The sequence below is a fragment of the Polypterus senegalus genome, chromosome 12 (genome assembly GCF_016835505.1).
Source record: "Polypterus senegalus isolate Bchr_013 chromosome 12, ASM1683550v1, whole genome shotgun sequence".
NCBI lineage: Eukaryota > Metazoa > Chordata > Cladistia > Polypteriformes > Polypteridae > Polypterus > Polypterus senegalus.
This window is the reverse complement of record NC_053165.1, coordinates 90,354,014-90,374,145: the sequence shown is the minus strand read 5'-3', so window position 1 is coordinate 90,374,145 and position 20,132 is coordinate 90,354,014. Positions and strand designations below refer to the sequence as shown.

General features: G+C 42.5%; 1 protein-coding gene across 3 annotated transcripts in view; it reads left to right on the top strand.

Moving 5' to 3' along the window:
• The window catches only part of galk2 (galactokinase 2), a 151,556-nt gene that overhangs the window by 17,088 nt on the left and 114,336 nt on the right, over positions 1-20,132 (top strand). For all 3 annotated transcript variants that reach the window (XM_039772878.1, XM_039772877.1, XM_039772879.1), the window contains one exon: positions 10,284-10,430. In XM_039772878.1, the coding sequence (XP_039628812.1) occupies positions 10,284-10,430 (147 nt within the window). The remainder of the gene's footprint in view (positions 1-10,283; positions 10,431-20,132) is intronic.

Here is a 20,132-nt window from a genome sequence, read left to right as displayed (position 1 = left end):
AACATCTGTCATAGCTACACATGGCAGCTGGCTTCCGATTTCATTGAAAATAACTGTCATGTGTTTAGTTTTCACTTCTGCTATTTTTGGGGATTAAAAAAAAAAAACAAAATCACCATTTTAAGGCAGCACATTGTGAAATAAAAAAGGGTTGTTAAAAATAAGGGCATTATGAAACAAAACCTCTAGTAATAAAATGATTTTGAATTTCATAATGCCCTGTGGTGGGCTGGCACCCTGCCTGGGGTTTGTTTCCTGCCTTGTGCCCTGTATTGGTTGGGATTGGCTCCAGAAGACCCCTGTGACCCTGTAGTTAGGATATAGCGGGTTGGATAATGGATGGATACATTTCATAATAGATGACTTTTAATTACACACTTTTTTCCCACAATTTATTGACTCATATATCACCGTACTTCTTTCATAATTGCCATTTTATTGATTTTTGTTTTGGCAGAAAGGGCTTTCCGTAGTAATGTATAGATGCTACTGTGCTAGACTGAGGGCTACAAAAAGTCCCATTGAAGTTGTAATTATTACAATATTCGAATCTGAACGAGCTACTAAAATTTGAATTGTAAAGACTGTTGATGACGTTCAGTTTGACATCTGTGGCAGAGCGACGCGCGCTGAGCAGACTCCTGTCAGTCATGGAGAATCCACTGCATCCACTGAACAGGATCATCTCCAGACAGAGGAGCAGCTTCAGCGACAAACTGCCGTCACCGTCCTGCTCCACTGACAGACTGAGGAGACCCCACACTATGCGACTCTTCAGTTCCACACGGGGGGGTTAAATGTTAACATTATACAAAGTTATTGTCTGTTATACTGGCATTGTTATCACTCTTTAATTTAATATTGTTCTTGTTATCTATCTATCTATCTATCTATCTATCTATCTATCTATCTATCTATCTATCTATCTATCTATCTATCTATCTATCTATCTATCTATCTATCTATCTATCTATCTATCTATCTATCTATCTATCTATCTATCTATCTATCTATCTATCTATCTATCTATCTATCTATCTATCTATCTAGTCTGAAAATGCCCATTCAGCCCAAATCATGAGATTAGAGTAGAGTATACAGTAACTGTGCAGGTGTGAAAAGAAGTTCTGTGGTGAGCAGAATCGGGTGAACCAGTGATGGAATGTGAGCCAATTAACTGAGATAACCAATGGAATTGGGGCAGCATGGTGGTACAGTGGTAGCACTGCTGACTCACAGTAAGGAGATGAGGGTTCGTGTCCCAGGTTGAGTTTGCAGGTTCTCCTCATGTCTGTGTGGGTTTCCTCCAGGATTCACAGGTTTCCTCCCACAGTCCAAAGACATGCAGGTTAGGTGAATAAGAAGCTCTGCATTGGCCCTGGTGTACGTGATCGCCCTACAATGGATTGGCACCATGTCCAGGGTACTTTTTCTTTAAGCAAAGTTTCTAATTTGAAAGTAATGGAAAAACTTTGTTGCTGGGAAGTTAAATTTGAATTGTAATCCTTCTATATAAAAGCGGTCGGGATTGTCCTTCCGTCCCGTGATTGCTACGCAGTCGCGGAGTTTCACACACGCCCCGTCCATTTTGCAATGCACGATGGGATTTGTAGTTTCGTTTTTCCAGGTAAAAGATGATTTTCTACTCCAGACTGTGCGATATCTTCTTCTTCTTTCTTACTATATAAAAGCGGTCGGGATTCTCCTTCCGTCCCGTGAGTGGAAAGCGTAGCGGTTATTCCGCTTATCACAGACTTACTACTTGCAGCTTGCGGTTCGAAGCGACATGATGTGAGCAGAGTTCTGGTGCTCCCATCGTTCCCTTGCTTTTGTGCGCGATGTGCTGGAAAAATAGACAAAATTATGTCTCTGGAAATAATTAATGTTGATGGAGTACAAATGCCTCACCGCATAGTAAATATCAGGGGGGTTCAAAAGGCGACCTCAATATAGAAAAAAAGTTTAAATTTCATCACAAAAATAACAGAAACTATGAGTATTAAAGTAATACCGCTCAAATGCAATATAACCAAATTAATGAGTTTGTATAAAATATCAAATTGATCTACAGTACATATTGAATTGCCTTAAGAAGTGGTCAACTTAAAAGTCGGTCACCTTAAAAGGCAGGTCAGCCTAGTTGTCCATAAGATACGAAATACAAAATCTGTATAGAGTCCTCTAAGTGTTGTAAGACACTAGAGGTTGCTGTTTCCTCTTTCAACCCAACAGACAGACACACTGAAAACAGAGTAAAATCACCAAGAAGGTCTTTAAATCTCTTTCTTCTTGAAATAGTGCCCAAAAGCACCTCCGCCACCATACAGGCAAAACAATAATAATCAATACAAATCTCTACTCCACTGCTCCCTGCAAGCTCTGTCCTACTACCTCCCAACTCCGGCTCTCTTGCTGGATCCTCAGTAATCCTTTATACAGTCCTTGACCCGGAAGTGCTTCCGTTCTTCCGTCCCCATGACTTGCCAGCACTTCCGGGTCAGATGGAGGACTTGAGGTTTTCTTCAGTCCGGAAGTACTTTGTGGTTTCTGACCCCATGACTTGGGAGTACTTCTGGGCTATATGGGAAATACAAATCCAAAGATCTTTCTGCAGCATCTCCTGGCAGCACCCACGGTACCCAGCAGGGCTGTTATGCCGAATTACAGATTCTGTGATGCCCTGCGGGAATCCGGGGCACCGCTATGCTGCAGGGAACTCGCCATCTGGCATCTTGGGGGAGGCAGTGTCCCATTGTAGCTGCCTTCCCTGATTCTTCTCTTCTTCTGGTTGAACAGCCAGCCGTCCGCCACAGTGTCTTAATCCCAAGCATTTAACAGAGATTGGATACTGTGTGGGTTTGAGAGGGTTGAAGCAATGGATCAAAGCGCCTCTGCCTTGAACTGCTTCCTGCATTGGTTTCCTATTCTGAGTGATTAATAAAAATTGGATTATTGGTATATTGACAATGATTTGTATCTATGGGGGCACAAAACAGGGCATATAAATAAAGCAAGATTATTTTCGCTACAGACCAGGCTTGTGTAAATTAATCAATTTGTCTCAGTTTCCAAGTTTTTATAGCGTGTATATTTGCGGCCTAGTAGTCAAATTGACTTAGGTAGTGCCATGCCACCGTCTGCCTTAGGTCTTTGAAGAGTCACTTTTTGAATGGGTGGACATCTCAAATTCCAGATAAATGAGTTTATAATTGAGTTTAATTTCTTACAGAATGATTTGTTAATGTATATAAGGATGCTCTGAAATAGAAAAAGAAGTTTGGGACGGGTGCTTATCTTGACGGTATTGATGCTCCCTGCTAATGTGAGATGGAGGGTAGGCCATCTGTTCATAGTTGTTGGATTTTGCTTTTCTTTCCCCATACTCCTAGCAAAATTGTGTTGAAAATGATCTTTAAATTTACTTGTGATGTTTACCCCTAGATATCTGAACTGTTCTAATGAAATAAACGGGTAGATGTCCAGTTGGGTATGGTGTGCTAGAGAGTTCTCTGCAAAAAGCACACTTTTATTCAAATTCATTTTCTCGTGAAAGTCTTCTAATACATTATGGACTAGTTGTGAAGATGTTGTTTGTAAGTCTGATTGTACCATGTCATCTGTTTTTAGTGATATTTTCCATTCAGGTGCTTCTCAGGTAATCCACTTTATCTCGAATGTATTTAAAAAATGAATGGCCAGTGGCTCAATGGAAATTGCAAAAAGCAATGGTGATGCAGGGCACCTTTGTCAAGTACCACATTCTAGTTTGAAGTAATTTGAGATCAGGTTGTTAATACAACCTGAGGCTTCTGGACTGGTATAAAGTAATTTTATTAATGCACATATATTTGAGACCAAAAATTCAGAAATTACCAATGTCTAGAAAGAGAATAATAATCTTTATATAGATCCGGTGTGGGTTTCTTTCACGTCGATATATGAAAATGTCCTTTCAACAACGGTTTTAATAAAATCATCACAAAAAAGGTACTCTTGAAAGAACATCCAGAGAACTAGAAGCCTCCCTTGTTGCCTCTAATGCACAGAATGAAAAGAAGAGTTGTGAGTAGGAATGCCATCTATGGAAGGGTCACCAGAAAGAAGCCCCTTCTGTCACAAATGAACAGTGCAGCCTGTGTGAAGTTTGCCAGAGACCACCTGACACATTCAGGAAGACAGTTCTCTCGACAGAGGAGTCCCAAACTGAATTATTTGGGCACGACAAGGTGTCGCATGTTTAGCAGAGAGCCAACCACAAGCCTACCACAAACAGAACAAATGTATCCCGTCTGTCAAGCATGGTGGTGGGAGCATCCTTGTAAGGGGCTGTGTCACATACTCTGGTCCTGAAGACTTGACATCATTTAATCAACTCATGAATTTAGAAACATTTCAAGAAAACCTTGAGAAGGGTCCTATTTTATATAGCACCTTTCACACTTTATGGTACCTTTCATTGTCTGTCTGTGACAATGTGACTCGCAGGATTGCTTTTCAACAGCTGCTCTCCACAAGCTTGGGTCACTTCTGGCCAAACCCAAACTTACTCCCATGGTCAAGAGTTCAATTATTTTTGCTAAAGAAGCCCCAGATTTAAACTTCTTCTGGCCGACCCTGCTATTGCTGCACTTTTTTTTTAAGGGGCGGATTTGTTGGGCAGCCCCTTCCATAAAGAGGCCATTTCCCCATTTCTTTATAGTAGGCTGGAAGCACTGGTGGTTCCAGGTTACTTTTCTTTTCACTGCATGAGCAATAGCTGCATATTTGTTCGAGTGATCTCTCCACCAAGACACATGTAACCCCCCTACCCCGGTTTGAACCCCTAAAAAAAATGCTCCTTTGACGTTAGGTGTCTCTTAAACCCTCTGTTAAGATTCACGAGGTGGGGTTCATGGACATTGTCACAGTATTAGTGGTGGGCTAGTCGAGCTTAGCGAACGCCGAATGACGAGTCTCTTCTTTTTCATCGACTTCTAAACTAAACCTTTGTCATTGTCCCACCTTCCTGTTTTAACTTTCAGCCCCCTTCCCTCTCATCAGAAGTTTGCGATTTCTCCAAATTCCTGCCCAGACTGTTTGTCTTTCCTGCCCCTACAGGTAACTACAAGTAACTACAGTGTGTTAGGTGAGATTGTACGTTTTATAAATATGCCAAGAGACCAAAGTGTTCGTTTACAATTCCAAACGGTTCTTTTAAAGTCAGTTTTATGTCTCAATCAAAGGACGGTGCCATTTTTTTCAGCATAGTGTCCCCATCACTTAGTAATATCCATCTGCAGAGCCAGAGCACCATACGTCACCGCGGGTATAGGGCGTAAGTTAAGGTTAGGGGTTAATATGGTTAGCATGTAATATAAATGGTTAAGGTTAGGGGTTAGTTTTAAGGTCAGGGTTTGGTGTTATCATGTCAGTCAATTTAAACTGTGATAAGCTATAGAAGTTTATTACCAAAATGCTGGTCTGCAGTAGACATGCGGTGATGTCACTTCCACCCTGCAACTGTTGGCGTAGACCTGCGGTGACGTATGGTGCCGTGGCTCTGCAGGTCGATACATCTCCCATCACTGCACTGGAGCATTAGGATCCACATTCAGACCACAGGGTAAGCGCCCCTGCTGGACTCATCAACACCTCATCCAGCACTAATCCAATCAGTAGTGGGGTGGATAACCAAAACAAGAAAAATATAAAGCACAAGAGAAACCAGTTAGCATTAAGACAAGGCAGAATGCAGAGGGCCTTGTCGATTTTCAACTGTGCTTCTTGATTTCCTCCACTACAAGGGTGGCCAGCGGCAGTCCCGGATGTCCACAGTGGCCACAGGCCCTCACCCCTATACAATAGCTCAACCAGAAACCAATCCTTGCCAGTCTCAGACCTTATTTAATTTTTATGGCTTGTTAGTCTGCAATGTTGGGTAGTGCCACTCCTAGCTGGAAGTTCAAGAGTAGCCTCCTGCCAGTTCCCGACTTTGAAAGGGTAAGGTGGTCCAGATTCTAGAGCACTCACTGGATCATCTGCCTTCATGTTACCTGGAGGAACATACAATATCTTCATCCATACTAAACCTCATTTCTTCATTCAGTGGTGCCCCCTTTTATTCACACCCCACTTACTGACAGCCCCTGTCTTTCCATACTAGCTTTGTGCAGGAACATTTTGCAGGAATCTCCTTCTCTCTCCTAGAGTCCTTATGCCAAAGTGTGGTATCCCTGTTCCATCCCGGTGGTGCCCTTGCCCTAGCACCCTTTTCACATATGAAAGATTTCAGTTCTTCTTCCCTCATTTGTTGAGATCAAAAGCAGTGGAACACAGGACTATTACAATTAACTTCAGATGAATATGACCACCCTCGGCTTTTGGAGCTTGAGGAAAACTCCCTCCTCCTCCTCCTCGCCCCATTGGCTTTGATAGTGTATCTCACTAAAGTGCAACCGCAAAAATGTCTTTTGAGGATTATTGAACAAGAAAAGATGATTGCTCATAGTTGTCAAGAACTATGCAAAATGAGAACAGAATTAGGGATCGTTTTTGAAAAATAGAAGCAAATGACATCACTTTTTCATGTTCCGTGGAGTGGTTTTATACTTGATTTCGGCTAATTTGCCTTTCATTTTTGTGGCTGGCTCTCTCATTGCTTAGATAGCAAGTGGCCTAAACTGCTAATGCACATTTTCTGATTCATTCTTTTAGTGGATAACTGTGGTTTACAGTAAATCTGTTGTCTCTTCTCTGTTTAAATTGGAGCGCCATGTTATGCATGTGGGAGTAAGCAACTTTAGAGACCCCAACAGAACGGCTTGTATTCGTTTTCTGTTACCAATTTTCTAATGGAATTGAAATCATAAAGATTTACCCATTATCATTTGGTTTTGGATTGTTTAAGAGAAATTCTTGGGGTTCTTTCAGAAATGAATGGATCTGTATTTGATTCTTTCTTTCTTTCTTTCTTTCTTTCAGAATGTAGAATTTTAAATTAAAACTAAAAAGCTTTGCTATGTTAGCCTTTACCAAGAGATTAAGCCAAGGCTTGCATGACTCATTCGTGTATTCATAGCATTGGACAATAAAGATTTTGCTTTGTGAACACTTTTTTGGTGAATCTCATGAATTTTGTCCTGCTAATCACAAAAATAATCACAATTTACATTTTACTATTGTGTGCCGTTTTATTGCAATTGTTGATTTTTTTTTTTTTTTTTGTGACTTCCTCACATATCTTAAGTATACATAACGCAGAATACCAACTACTACCAGAACATCTGTGGTGATCTAACGTGCTGGCACTGCTATGAAGAATGCAGCTTGGATATACCAAGTGTGGAGAAAGGGTCTCATTTCATTCTGTCCTTTTTTCATCCAGGGGTCTTGTTTCATGTCCTTTTTGCTCATTTTGTCCCATTTTATTTCCGTTAATGTTGCTTTTGTTGATGATGCGCATTGTTGTTTGTTTTTTTGATCTTGTTGTTAAGCTTGCCTGAATTTGTTGGGTGATTCCCTCCCAAGAGGCAGGGCCACCTGCAAATCTCTGTAAGGAACTGCCCCCTGCCATGTATATCTAGAGGGGTCTCCCGCAGTTCCTGGCGGGTTCAGTTCAGATGTACTTGGGAATTTTGGCGAGTTCTTGTGTTTTGCTCTGCTTTTGTGATTTTCCTTTTTATCCTGCATTTTCTGACTATTCTCTTTATTTGTGACTTGGGACTTTGTTTGCTTGGATGGCCTTGTGTTTTAGGTGACACCATTTTGCCATCGTGCTGTTTGGAACGTCACAGTTTCACAGAACGTCTTTTGTGAAAATAAAAACTTTTGATTTTTTTGTAAGTTTCTGTGTTTACACTTTTTTATTTATTTATTTTTAAAGCTGGGGTTTGGTAGTATATCCCCCTCTAGTGAGCATTATTGGACAGTAAACAGAGCAAGAAAAGATTAGGAATTGAGAAAAATCACAAAAAGCCCAGTAAAACAGTAGAACTTGCCAGAACTCCCTAACACATTCGAAATGAACTGCCAGGAACTATGAGAGACCCTCCAGCTTTATTGGGTTAGAGGGCGGTCCCTGGTGGTGATAGGCAGGTGGCCCCGCCTCTTGGGAGGGGATCACCCTCCAAAGGTAAGCTTAAAGAAAACCCTAAGCCTAAGTCCACCCACAAAACTCAAACGACATAACACGGGTAGCTTAAAGACAAAAGCAAAACCAAACCAGCAACTTACATCGTCAACAAAAGCAACATAAATGAATGGCACAAGAAAAACACAGAATTCCTCATGACGTTAAAGACCTGGCCACTCCGGGGCAGAGAAGTGAGGCCCATAAACCGCTTGTCGATTTAAATTTTCTGCATCCTCATCTGCTAAAACTTGGACTGATTAAACATTTTGGGAGAGCAATGAACAAGAAAGGTAAAGAATTTCGATATTTGAGGCTCATTTTTGATGCTAAAATGAAGGGTCCACAAACTTGTTTATCAATGACAAGCGGTTCAAAAATCTGCTCGTGGGGCCGGAGAAATCGCATTGGTAGACATTCGAGGATTAGTTATAGAGAATTTTCTTAGCAACCAGAGAGCACCATCTACAGAAACATCCAAATCCACGACGTGCAATCGAGATTCGTCTTCTGTATTCACCCTCGGACTTCTTCCCTGCTAATCAGCGAATGAACATGAGTGTTTCTTACCAAGACATTGCAACGATGGAAGTACTTGGTGAAGGGAAGTGAAGTCTATAAATGCTTGGCCGACTATCGTCGGACACTGAAATGAGAAGAGTTCAAATGAAAACAGACGTGTCGTGTGAAAATAAATAGCCTTGACACGTGAAGAAAGGTTTGGGGCAGCCACCCGTATACTGGCTGCAAAAGGCAAAATAGTCTGTACGGAGCCGAGTCCAAAACAGAACTGAATACAAAGGGGAGGTTGTCTTGATTTTAGGACAGGCTGGTGGAAGTGACACTCTTGGGATCACTGGAAATGGAAGTGACCTTCTTTTGGGGGTTGGACCGGAAGTGACATTCTCTGGGCCGGAACCGAAAGTAACGTTATTGAACTAGAACTGAAAGTGACATTGTCAGAGTCTGGCGTAGATTTTCCCGTGTCTGATCTGCTGAGATAAAAGAGGAAGGTTTACTGCACCCCACCACTCCCCGGCCTGGTGTGGAATTACCTTCTTTTGGTCCTTCTAGTTGCCTCCCACACGCACGCGTGTGACATTCGGCACCATTGAGCGATTCAACACGTTAAATTCGATAAAAGTTAATGTCAAGTTTCTCCCAACTCCTACATGATTCGGTCAATCTGAAATTATATTTGTGTTTTTGACAGTCCTTTTCATCTTCACCAAAAAATGTTTCAGGGAGCAAAACATTTGGGTGTTGGAGATGTCGGGCAGTGTATTAAGAGTTTAGGCCTGATGGGTTACAGCCTTGCCAATATAAGCAGGACACCTCAAAGTAAAAATTTAATGAATAGAGCGTGTTTAATGCACATAAGGTGGTCGAGGAACTTTTCGAAAATGCTACAACCGTTCTAAATCTGTTGTGCATGGGCTTCTGGTGTGGGGGGGGTGTAAAATCTGTTTATATTAATTTGAGCTTGCAATCCTATTGGGATATAACTAGAGGAAAACTTGGCAGCAATTGTCGTCTTTTCTGAAACTGGATTATATATATATATTTTTTTTCTTTCCCTGTAAAAACATTGCGTGATAACTCTGCAAGTCCAATTTCACTTTCAAGACATCTCTGTGGTTCAGGTTCAGTTTAAACATTATTCCTCATATGTTTCTTAAAAGAAGCTTGGCTGCCATTCTGCAAGAGAAGAAGAAAAAGGCATTGGCTGCCAGATCAGTTTTCTCCCGTAATCTGTTTTCTGTTTTTGCGAAGGGTACTCGAGCCGCAGTCGGCAACTCTTTTTATTTTATTGCTAAGGACTAGACTATAAACGTTTTCGATGAAGGCTCACTACTTTTTTATTGAAGGGGGCAGAAGGCTGTGATAAGCCATTTCCCTTAAAGGATTTTGAGCACACCCAACCAATTTAGCATTTTACGAGATAATAAATGTGCCTCCTTCAGCTAAATCAGATATGAGACATCGGGCCTAGTCGTGAATATATACATTTTGAAATAAAATGAATGGAAGCTTTTTAACTGGTGACTAGGATATTGTTGTTATGATTAAGTTGTGCAGATGTACGAGTGCAACACACTCAAAGGATCATTTATGAATCCCATCAGAAAACCTTCGGTCATGTGTGTTTTGTTTCCTTCTTTTACTTCAACAACAGGAGCATTTCGAGCTTCCATGTCCACCTGGGATGAACTGCGTCGTCGACGGAACAATCCCGGCCAGTTCTGGGCTATCGAGCTCCAGTGCCTTGGTGTGTTGTGCTGGTCTCGCCACTCTGGAAGTCTGCAAGATGGGCTTGTCAAAGGTAACGCATGTGCACATTTGGGGTTTTGGGAATGGCGGTGGTGTGAAAATTCACAATTGATTCTAGAAAGTTGTCGTCTGCGAAAACACTCTAGACGAGAACAGGCCATTCGGCAGTCCGATCCACTAAATTCTTCTAAAATAACATCAAGTAGAATTTTGAAAGCCCCTAAAGTCCTACTGTCTACCACACTACTTGGTCGTTTATTCCTCGAGTCTGTGGTTATCTATGTGAAGAAAAACTTCCTAATGTTTGCATGAATTTTAGCCTGAACATTAGAACGATATGGATGAGAACGGCCCATTCAAAGCTCTTTAGTCCTGTCCACTTAATTCTTTTAAAATAACATCAGGTCAAGTTTTGAAATCCCCTAAAGTTCTATTGTCTACCACACTACTTGGTCGCTTATTCCAGGTGTCTCTGGTCCTCTGTATGAAGAAACATTTCCTAATGTTTGTGTCAGATTTCCTCTTAACAAGTTTCCAGCTGTGTCCCCATGTTCTTGATGAACTCATTTTAAAATAATAGTCTCGATCCACTGGACTAATTCCCTTCATAATTTTAAACACTTCACTTATGTCACCTCTTAATCTTCTTTTGCTTAAACTGTAAAGGCTCAGCTCTTTATATCTTTCCTCATAACTCATCCTCTGTAGCCCTGGACTCAGCCTAGTTGCTCTTCTCTGGACTTTCTCTTGTGCTGTTATGTCCTTTTTGTAGCCTGGAGACCAAAACTGCACACAGAACTCCAGATGAGGCCTCACCAGTGTGTTATAAAACCTGAGCAGAACCTCCTTGGTCTTGTACTCCACACATCAAGGCGCTATATAACCTGACACTCTGTTAGCCTTCTTAATGGCTTCTGAACACTGCCTGGCTGATAGTGTGGAGTTCACTATGACTCCTAATTCCTTTGATTTCCACACCTCCCACTGTGTATTCAAACCTCACATTTTTACTTCTTACATGTAATACTTTACATTTACTGACATTAAACAAGCTCAACTCTTTATATCTTTACTCATAACTCATCCTCTGTAACCCTGGAATCAGCCTCATTGTTCTTCTCTGGACTTTCTCTTGTGTTTTTATGTCCTTTTTGTAGCTTGGAGACCAAAACTGTACCCCAGGACTCCAGATGGGGCCTCACCAGTGTGTTATAAAGGTTGAGGGTCACCTCCTGTGACTTGTACTCCACACATCAAGGTGCTATATGACCTGACATTCTGTTACCTTTCTTAGTGACTTCCGAACACTGTCTGGTAGTTGATAGTGACGAGTCCACTACGACTCCTAAGTCCTTTGATTTCCACACCTCCCATTGTGTATTCAAACCTCACATTTTTACTTCTTACATGTAATACTTTACATTTACTGACATTAAACAAGCTCAACTCTTTATATCTTTCCTCATAACTCATCCTCTGTAACCCTGGAATCAGCCTCATTGTTCTTCTCTGGACCTTTTCTAGTGCTGCTATGTCCTTTTTGTAGCTTGGAGACCAAAACTGCACCCAGGACTCCAGATGGGGCCTCACAAGTGCATTATAAAGGTTGAGCAGAACCTCCTTGGTCTTGTACTCCACACATCGTGCTATATAACCTAACATTCTGTTAGCCTTCTTAATGGCTTCTGAACACTGTTGGGAAGTCAATATCTTAGAGTCCAATATGACTCCTAAATCCTTCTCATAAGGTGTACTCTCGATTTTCCAACCGCCCATTGTGTATTCAAACCTCACATTTTTACTTCTTACATGTAATAATTTACATTTACTGACATTAAACAAGCTCAGCTCTTTATATCTTTCCTCATAACTCATCCTCTGTAACCCTGGAATCAGCCCAGTTGCTCTTCTCTGGACTTTCTCTTGTGCTGTTATGTCCTTTTTGTAGCCTGGATACCAAAACTACACACCCAGTACTCCAGATGAGGACTCACCAGTGTCTTATAAAGCTTGAGCAGAACCTCCTGTGACTTGAATGTCCACATTCAGAACTGCTTCAGGGCCAGGTGTCTGCACTGTATTCTTCTATTCACATTGTTTATTTAATTATTTAAGGAAAACATTTCTTTCTTATTATGGTGCCAGAGAGTGGTGACGTATTTTGACTGAGCATACAAGTAAGAATTTCTTTGCAATTTCTGTCTTGAAGTAAGACTTTGTCAACATTTACTTCTATATCACGTTGTCATAAAAACGATGTAGCTCAAAGTGCTTTACAAGATGTCAAAGAGGAACAAAGCAAAAGTAGATAAGAAAACTAATGCATAAATAGTATGTCAGTGGGATAAATAATGCACACTTACGTGAGATGTGTGCAGGTTTGGATGAATTTGTTCCTCTTACAGCTCGTTGTGTGCCTCGTGAAAGGTGATGAAATGAAAAGCCGTCATCCCTGGTACACCTGCATGCCTGTGACGTGTCATCGAGAAAGTAAACCAAGTGTGACTAGAGATCAAGTGTTGCTTATTCTACAAAGATGTTCTAAAATGGTCCTGGACACATTTGTGGGGACCCCTAGAAAAGATCACAAATAATTGGATTGGAGTTTTTTTCAAACTCGCCGTTTTCTTGGATTCGTATCACACACATGTGCAGCAGTCAGTCGTTCAGCCGATTTTAAATGAGAAATGTCGTCACTCTGATGTTTGGTGTCATCGTATGTCCCACCCTGAACGTGGAGGAGAGAGAGAGTTCTGTGAGGAGATCAGAAAGAAAATGAGAGACCAGCATGTGAAAGCCAAAGGCTAGAAGACCACCTCCAGGTAGCTTGATGTTCCTGTGACAACAGTTCAAGTATTCTTAAGAAGTTTAAGGTCCATGGGGCTGCAGCCAACCTCCTCAAGGGGAACCTCGACCACAGAATGGGCAGAATGGTAGACACAAAGCCAAAGACGACTTCCAAGGAGACACAAGGTGAACTCCAATGTCAGGCAGGGTCCATCAGTGTCCGATCGCACCATCCATCTCTTTTTGAGTTACAATGGGCACAATGGAAGAAGATCCAGGAGGACTCCACATAAAAAGCCAGACTGTGGTATTGACAAGCCACAGTGCTTCTAGGAGAATGTCCTTTGGACAGATGAGTCAAAACTGTAGCTTTCTTGCAAGTCACGTCAACTCCAACTCCAAAATGAAGCTGACAAAGAAAAGAACACCACAGCTACTGTGAAACATGGAGGAGGCTCAGTTATGTTTTCGGGCTGCCTTGCTGTGACGCAGCCACAAATGGAAAATCAACCCCAGCATGGGCAGGAGGGTAGTGAGAATGGTAGACAAAAAACCAAGGATGACTTCCAATGAGATACCAGCTGAACTCCATGATCATCGGGGTCCATCAGTGTCTGAACACACCATCTGTAGCTTTTTGAGTGACCGCAGGCTAAATGGAAGAAGATCCAGGAAGACTACACTGTTGAAAGAAAAATGTAAAAGAGCCAGACTGGAATTTGCATATTGATAAGCTCCTGGTAGAATGTTCTTTGGACAGATTAGACAAAAGTGGAACCTTATGGCAAGTCACGTCAGCTCCAAGTCCCCAGATAAACAAAGGAAGCTATCAAACAAAAGAGCAGCATAGCTACTGTGAAGCATGGAGGAGGCTTGCTTATGTTTTAGGCTACTTTGCTGCATTTGGCATGTGGTGCCATGTGTCTGTGCAGGGAACAATGAAATCTCAAGACTAGCAGGACATTCTGGAGTGAAACGTGCTGTCCACTGCCAGAAAGCTCGGTCTCCGTAGCAAGTCATGGATTCTCCAACAGGGTAAAGAGCCAAAACTCTGAAGAATGAAGAACAAAACACTGGACTATTCTGGAGTGGACATCTGTGAGCCCTGATTTGAATCCCATCGAAAATCAATGGAAAGAACTGAACCATGCAGTCTGGAGAAGACCCCCCTTCAAACCTGACCCAGATGGTGCAGTGGGCCAAAGGATCTCTGGATGGGTGCAGAAGACTCATGGAGAGCTATCAGGAATTGCTTGTTTGCTGTAATTTCCTCCAAAGGTTGCGTAACAAAATCTTTGGTTAAGGGTCCCATCACTTGTGTCCGTGCCATTTTCCTTTTTGTTCTTGATTGAAATATTCTATTGAATGAAAACTCCAAAGCAAAGTCAGATATACAGTATATATTTATTTTGTTAAATATGGAATTAACAAAGATGGTTGCCGATTACTTTCACAACTTCACGTTAGTTTTGAGACCATTGTGGGCGATTTCTCGTTCCGTGGACGGGTACCAACAAATTTGTCCACGTGTGTGTGTATATAATTAAAATTCCAATAGAATTTTTTTGTTCTTCTGTTTGTAAGTGGTAATAATCAAGCCTTGACACGTAAAAAGGTTTTGGGGTCAGCCTCCCGTATAATTGGAAGATGAGTTCAAAACAGAACTGAGGTTATGGTACAGACAAGGAGGTTTTAAAGTTGGAAGGGAGGAAGTGGCGTCTGCTGGGGGTGGAACAGGAAGTGGCGTCATAGGGCCCAGGCGGAATTTCCTGAACTTGTTCTGCAGGAAAGAAAGAGGAAGGATCAGTGTACGCTTCCACCCCCTGGTCTGACCAACCTTCTCTTGAGCCCTTTAGCTGCCTCCCATGCGCACGTGTGTGACAGTCTCTAACGACGATCCAATGAGAAGGTCAGTTGGCCGGGGTGGACAGTAAAAATAAACAGTAATACTCCTAACTCTCACTATCAATGTATGCAAGAAAATGGCTAAAGAGGGAGTGACAGACTGCCAAAAAAGTAGGCCAGAATACCAGTGGGTGACTTTTAATGTGTGTAGGATGTTGGGACATAACGATCTCCTCACGTTTCCTTCTTCTACTCCTCATTTCCTCTCTTGGAGTTTAACATCAGAAGACGCCACTTTGACACGCCTGCCATAAGAGAGAAAGACAATAGCCGAGGAATATACAATATAACAGATCTGACCAGGCACAAGAAGGTATTTAAAATGACATGCGATACACGCTTCATAGCCTGGTTCATCAATTAGCTTTTTACCAAATGTTCAGTCGGATGGAAAAACAAAAAATGAACAGTAAAGGGAAACGATACAAATTTATAAAACTCCTAAGCAGAGATTTAAAAGAAATGAAATGGTTTTGAGTATTGCCAGAGAGGCTGGTAAGCATTAAAACGAGTCCATGTGTCGGCACCCCTTTCAGTCACTTGATTTCCCAAATAGTGTAATGGATACCCTTACTGTAATTCATGTCACCTCAGGTTTATGAGAATATGATTGATTTCATCTTGTCTATTATATATATATATATATATATATATATATATATATATATATATATATATAATTTTTTTTAATTCCCTCAAGTTGTTAGTATTGCTTGGGTTTGATCATCTGGCTGTAGAGTTTCTGGATTTGCACAATAGGAAGGAGTTGCACAGTTTGATTTTTATTCATTCAGAGCACAGAATCGGCCAGGTTGATTATTTTAAATACTTGACTTACCTGAGGGGGCTTTAGCAGCTGCGGGACAAATAAAAATGTGTGAAGTGTGATGGAGGATTAGAACTTGGCCAGCATTTCAGAGCGTCTCAGTTTCTGTTTCAGTACTGCTAAAGCACTCTGGGCCCAGTTTCAAATCCGTAATTTAACAGTACGTTTTGCAGCATAAGCCTTAAATGCAGGAAAACAACTGATTAAAAAAATTAGACGTTTTTACATCTGAATTTCCAATTTCCATCCATCCAGTATCCAACCCGCTATATCCTAACTACAGGTGTCACGGGGGTCTGCTGGAGCCAATCCCATTCAACACAGGGCGCAAGGCAGGAACAAACCCCAGGCAGGGCGCCAGCCCACCGCAGGGCACACACACCAAGCACACACACTAGGGACAATTTAGAATCGCCAGTCCACCTAACCTGCATGTCTTTGGACTGTGGGAGGAAATCCACGCAGACACGGAGAGAACATGCAAACTTCACGCAGGGAGGACCCGGGAAGCGAACCCGGGTCTCCTAACTGCGAGGCAGTAACACGCCAACGAATTAAATAAAATGTTTAATTAACAGCAAGAATCAGCTTCTCATTAAGAGACTGGTTTGTAGTGAAATTGGTTGGAGTCTGAAATCCCAGTTTAGCTGGTCATCTGTCGGCTTGTTTCACATCTCACATCACATTTGACTGTCATTTAATGAAGAAAGGAATACATTTAGAGGACTGAATCCTTAAAAACGGGGCTTTTAAAATGAAGGGAAAAGGAGTTTATTAGCAATGGAAACTGGTCACTGATTAGGAGAGAATGAAAACCTGCAGGCCCGGAGTTAGACACCCCTGGTTTAGAGTCTAAATGTTGACTTCCGGCTGTAGGCACCCCTGACAGAAAGAGGCGGGTCAAGTAGGACGGACACCAGAAGTGACATCATTCGTGTTAAAGCTGTCAATCATCTGGTCTGCAGATGGAGGAAAAGAAAAGGTGTTGGTACACAGCGCCAACCTGTGGAGTGGTGGGGGAAATTACCATCACCAGAGCCCTAAAGCTGTCCGCTGTGCACAGGCATGGCAGCGTACATAACGGCTATTGAGAGTGAAGTCCATCGTCTTCATAATAACAGCAAGCAGTATGTCATATACAGTCTGGTGGAGAACACATGATGCACAACACCATTCAGCAAACGTGTAACTTTCATATTTACCCAGAATTCCTCTGGCTGTTTATTTCTGGTTAATCAAGCTCCAGTTACAGGCCAGTGAAGGTCATTTGAGCATGTGGTTGCCAAGTAGATGGGGGTCTCCCACAAATTACTGGGTGAGGTGACTGAATTAATGGAGTCAAGACCAATGTCCTACTTAAGGTTGTTTCCTTGGTTGTCTGATATTGCTGGGGTAATTTCTTGCCATCTTGTGATCTCATAGTGGAAAAATGGGGTTCACAGAATATGTAAGGTCACCTGACACAGTCAGGCTATTTTATTCAATGTACGATGGATGGATGAAGGGGGTTGCAGCTCCCCAAACCCCAGATACATCCTTACAAGCACAACTCCCGGGTGCCAGTACACATTTTATTTATACAAATACCTTGCAAAAAGGCATCTTATAAGGGTGGCAAAGCCCAATTCTCTTTTTCTGTCTTTCTCCACCTCCATTCCTCCCAGGCGAGCTTTGTCCTCTTCCGCCCGACTCCAACTCGCCCAAGTGAGGCGAGGTGGCTCCTTTTGTGTTGGATCTGGGGGTACTGCTGATGTCATGACGCAGAACGACTGGAGCACTTCTGGGTTATGTGGAAGTTCCCGAAAGTAGGGAGGCCTGCTCCCAACAGCGCCCTCTGGTGGCACCCAGACATCCTGACAGAGTTGCCCTTTTGAATATTCAGGTCCCATGAAACCTTGTGCGGGTCAAAACTAGGGCTATGCCAGGGTAGCATTGCCACCTCTCACCCTAGGTCTGTTCCTGATAACCAGTCTCCCCAAATCCGTCCATTTATACGACTGCGCCAACTGTGATAGGAGCATAGAGCTATCCCGGCCGGGTTGTACTTCCAATTATGTAGCCCATCCACTATGGCCTCCTTGCCAGGTCATTCTCTATTCCAGTCAGGGTGCCAGTCCATCCGTTCAAGCATTTTGAATGGATAGGCACCATATGGGACACTGGTGGATGGCACCATATGATTGGGATGATGACAGAATCAGTAAATGACCCGGTCAGGATATCCTAAAATGATCATTCCTTATTTATGCCCCCCTCTCTCCTGCCAGCTGACTTCCATAGCCCGAATTGTCAAAGGGCGGAAGGTTTTTAGCATAAACTAAAGGAAGCAAATCATTTATTGTACCCGATGTTTCTATTAACCCTAGGAATTGCACATCAGTGAAGTTTCAAGTACATTCTAATCATTTATTGTTATATATTGGACTGACTGACTACTCTGTATATTGAAATCATCAGTACTTCATTCTTTTAAATGAAAACAGTGTCACTCCTTAGCAATAAGAAAGAAAAACCTGCAGAAGTGTCCTAAAGTGCCCAGCCAATGGTGGTGACAGAGTAATTGAGAACTCCAGATAACCGTCATTAGGAAAGAGCAGTTCCGTGAGATTTCCATCCAAGTGGACTGTAAGGCGATCACTCTGGGAAGGCTGTGCATCAGCCAAGAATGTGCTCGTCTGTACCCTGGCAGGAGGAGGAGGATGTTAATAATGAGAGAGGGACTGGAAGCTGCAGTGGAACACATTACAGCATAGGGATGGAGCCAAGGTGTAGTTTCACATTTTTACAATAGTGTCTATTTCCTTCTTCCAAATGTCAGTTGGTTCATAAATTTGCACAAATTGATTTCTCCCTGGGCGGCACAGTGGGTAGCGCCGCTGCCTTGCAGTTAGGAGACCCGGGTTCGCTTCCCGGGTCCTCCCTGCGGGGAGTTTGCATATTCCTCCCACAGTCCAAAGACATGCAGGTTAGGTGCATTGGCGATTCTAAATTGTCCCTAGTGTGTGCTTGGTGTGTGGGTCTGTGTGTGCCTTGCGGTGGGCTGGCTCCCTGCCCGGGGTTTGTTTCCTGCCTGGGGTTGGCTCCAGCAGACCCCCGTGACCCTGTAGTTAGGATATAGCGGGTTGGATAATGGATGGAGGAATGGATGATTTCTCCCTACACCCCCCATTAAAGTGGTGCATTCAGACTCTTGCGCACTCTATGTAAGTTATTGTTTCCGATGCAAATGCCATGCCTGGGTACTGCTAGTGTGAAACTGGCACATTTCATCTGTGTCTCTTGGGGTTTTCTTCCAGATTATCTCCCACATCTCCATAAACTGTGCCGATTGGGTGAACTGGTTTTGGGGTGTGGGTGGGATCTGCATGTTATGAAGTGATAACGCAAACAAAACTGAACGCGTAAAAGGTCTTCAAAGAAAAAACAATCAGACGTGAGCGTCAGTGGGCTTTGTGCCCTCGGAAGCAAGTTACCCGAACTATTCTGTAACATTTCAGTAACTGTTTACCGCTCTGATGTTGATCTTTCTCGTTCTAGGTCATTACAATAGCAATTGATGAGAAGACATCATAACTAATTACAAAATTACGGTATTGCAGGGGTCCCCAACTCTGGTCCTCGAGGGTCCCAGTGGTTGCAGGTTTTCATTCTCACCCTTCTCTTAATTAGTGACCTGTTTTTGCTGCTAATTAACTTCATTTGATTTCATTTTATTTGACTTGCTCTTGAAGATTCAGACCCCTGGAATGTTTCTTTTTCCTTAGTTAGCTGCCAGACAATAATGAGGTGCCCTGCCCGGAGTTTGTTTCCTGCCTTGTGCCCTGTGCTGGCTGGGATTGGCTCCAGCAGACCCCCACGACCCTGTACTTAGGATATAGCGGGTTGGATAATGGATGGATGGAGACCCCCGTGACCCTGTGTTAAGATGTAGAGGGTTGGAAAATTACAATAATGATTAATTGACAATAATGAGGTACAAAATGAGCCAAAACAGGACCAGCTAACTGTGTCCATAACACAATACCTGAAAATAAAGAAAGATGAAGGCCTCAGGAATGCTGATCTTCTCAGGTCCCCAAAACGTTTTAACGTCAACAATTTCTTAAATGTCTGCTATTGCACAACGGCAGCAGCAACAAGCCATGGAATTAAAGAACGGGTTTAATTAACGACAAGACTTGGTGCCAAATTAAGCAACTGGATGGAGTGACATTGGTTGGTCTTTGAGGCCCTGAC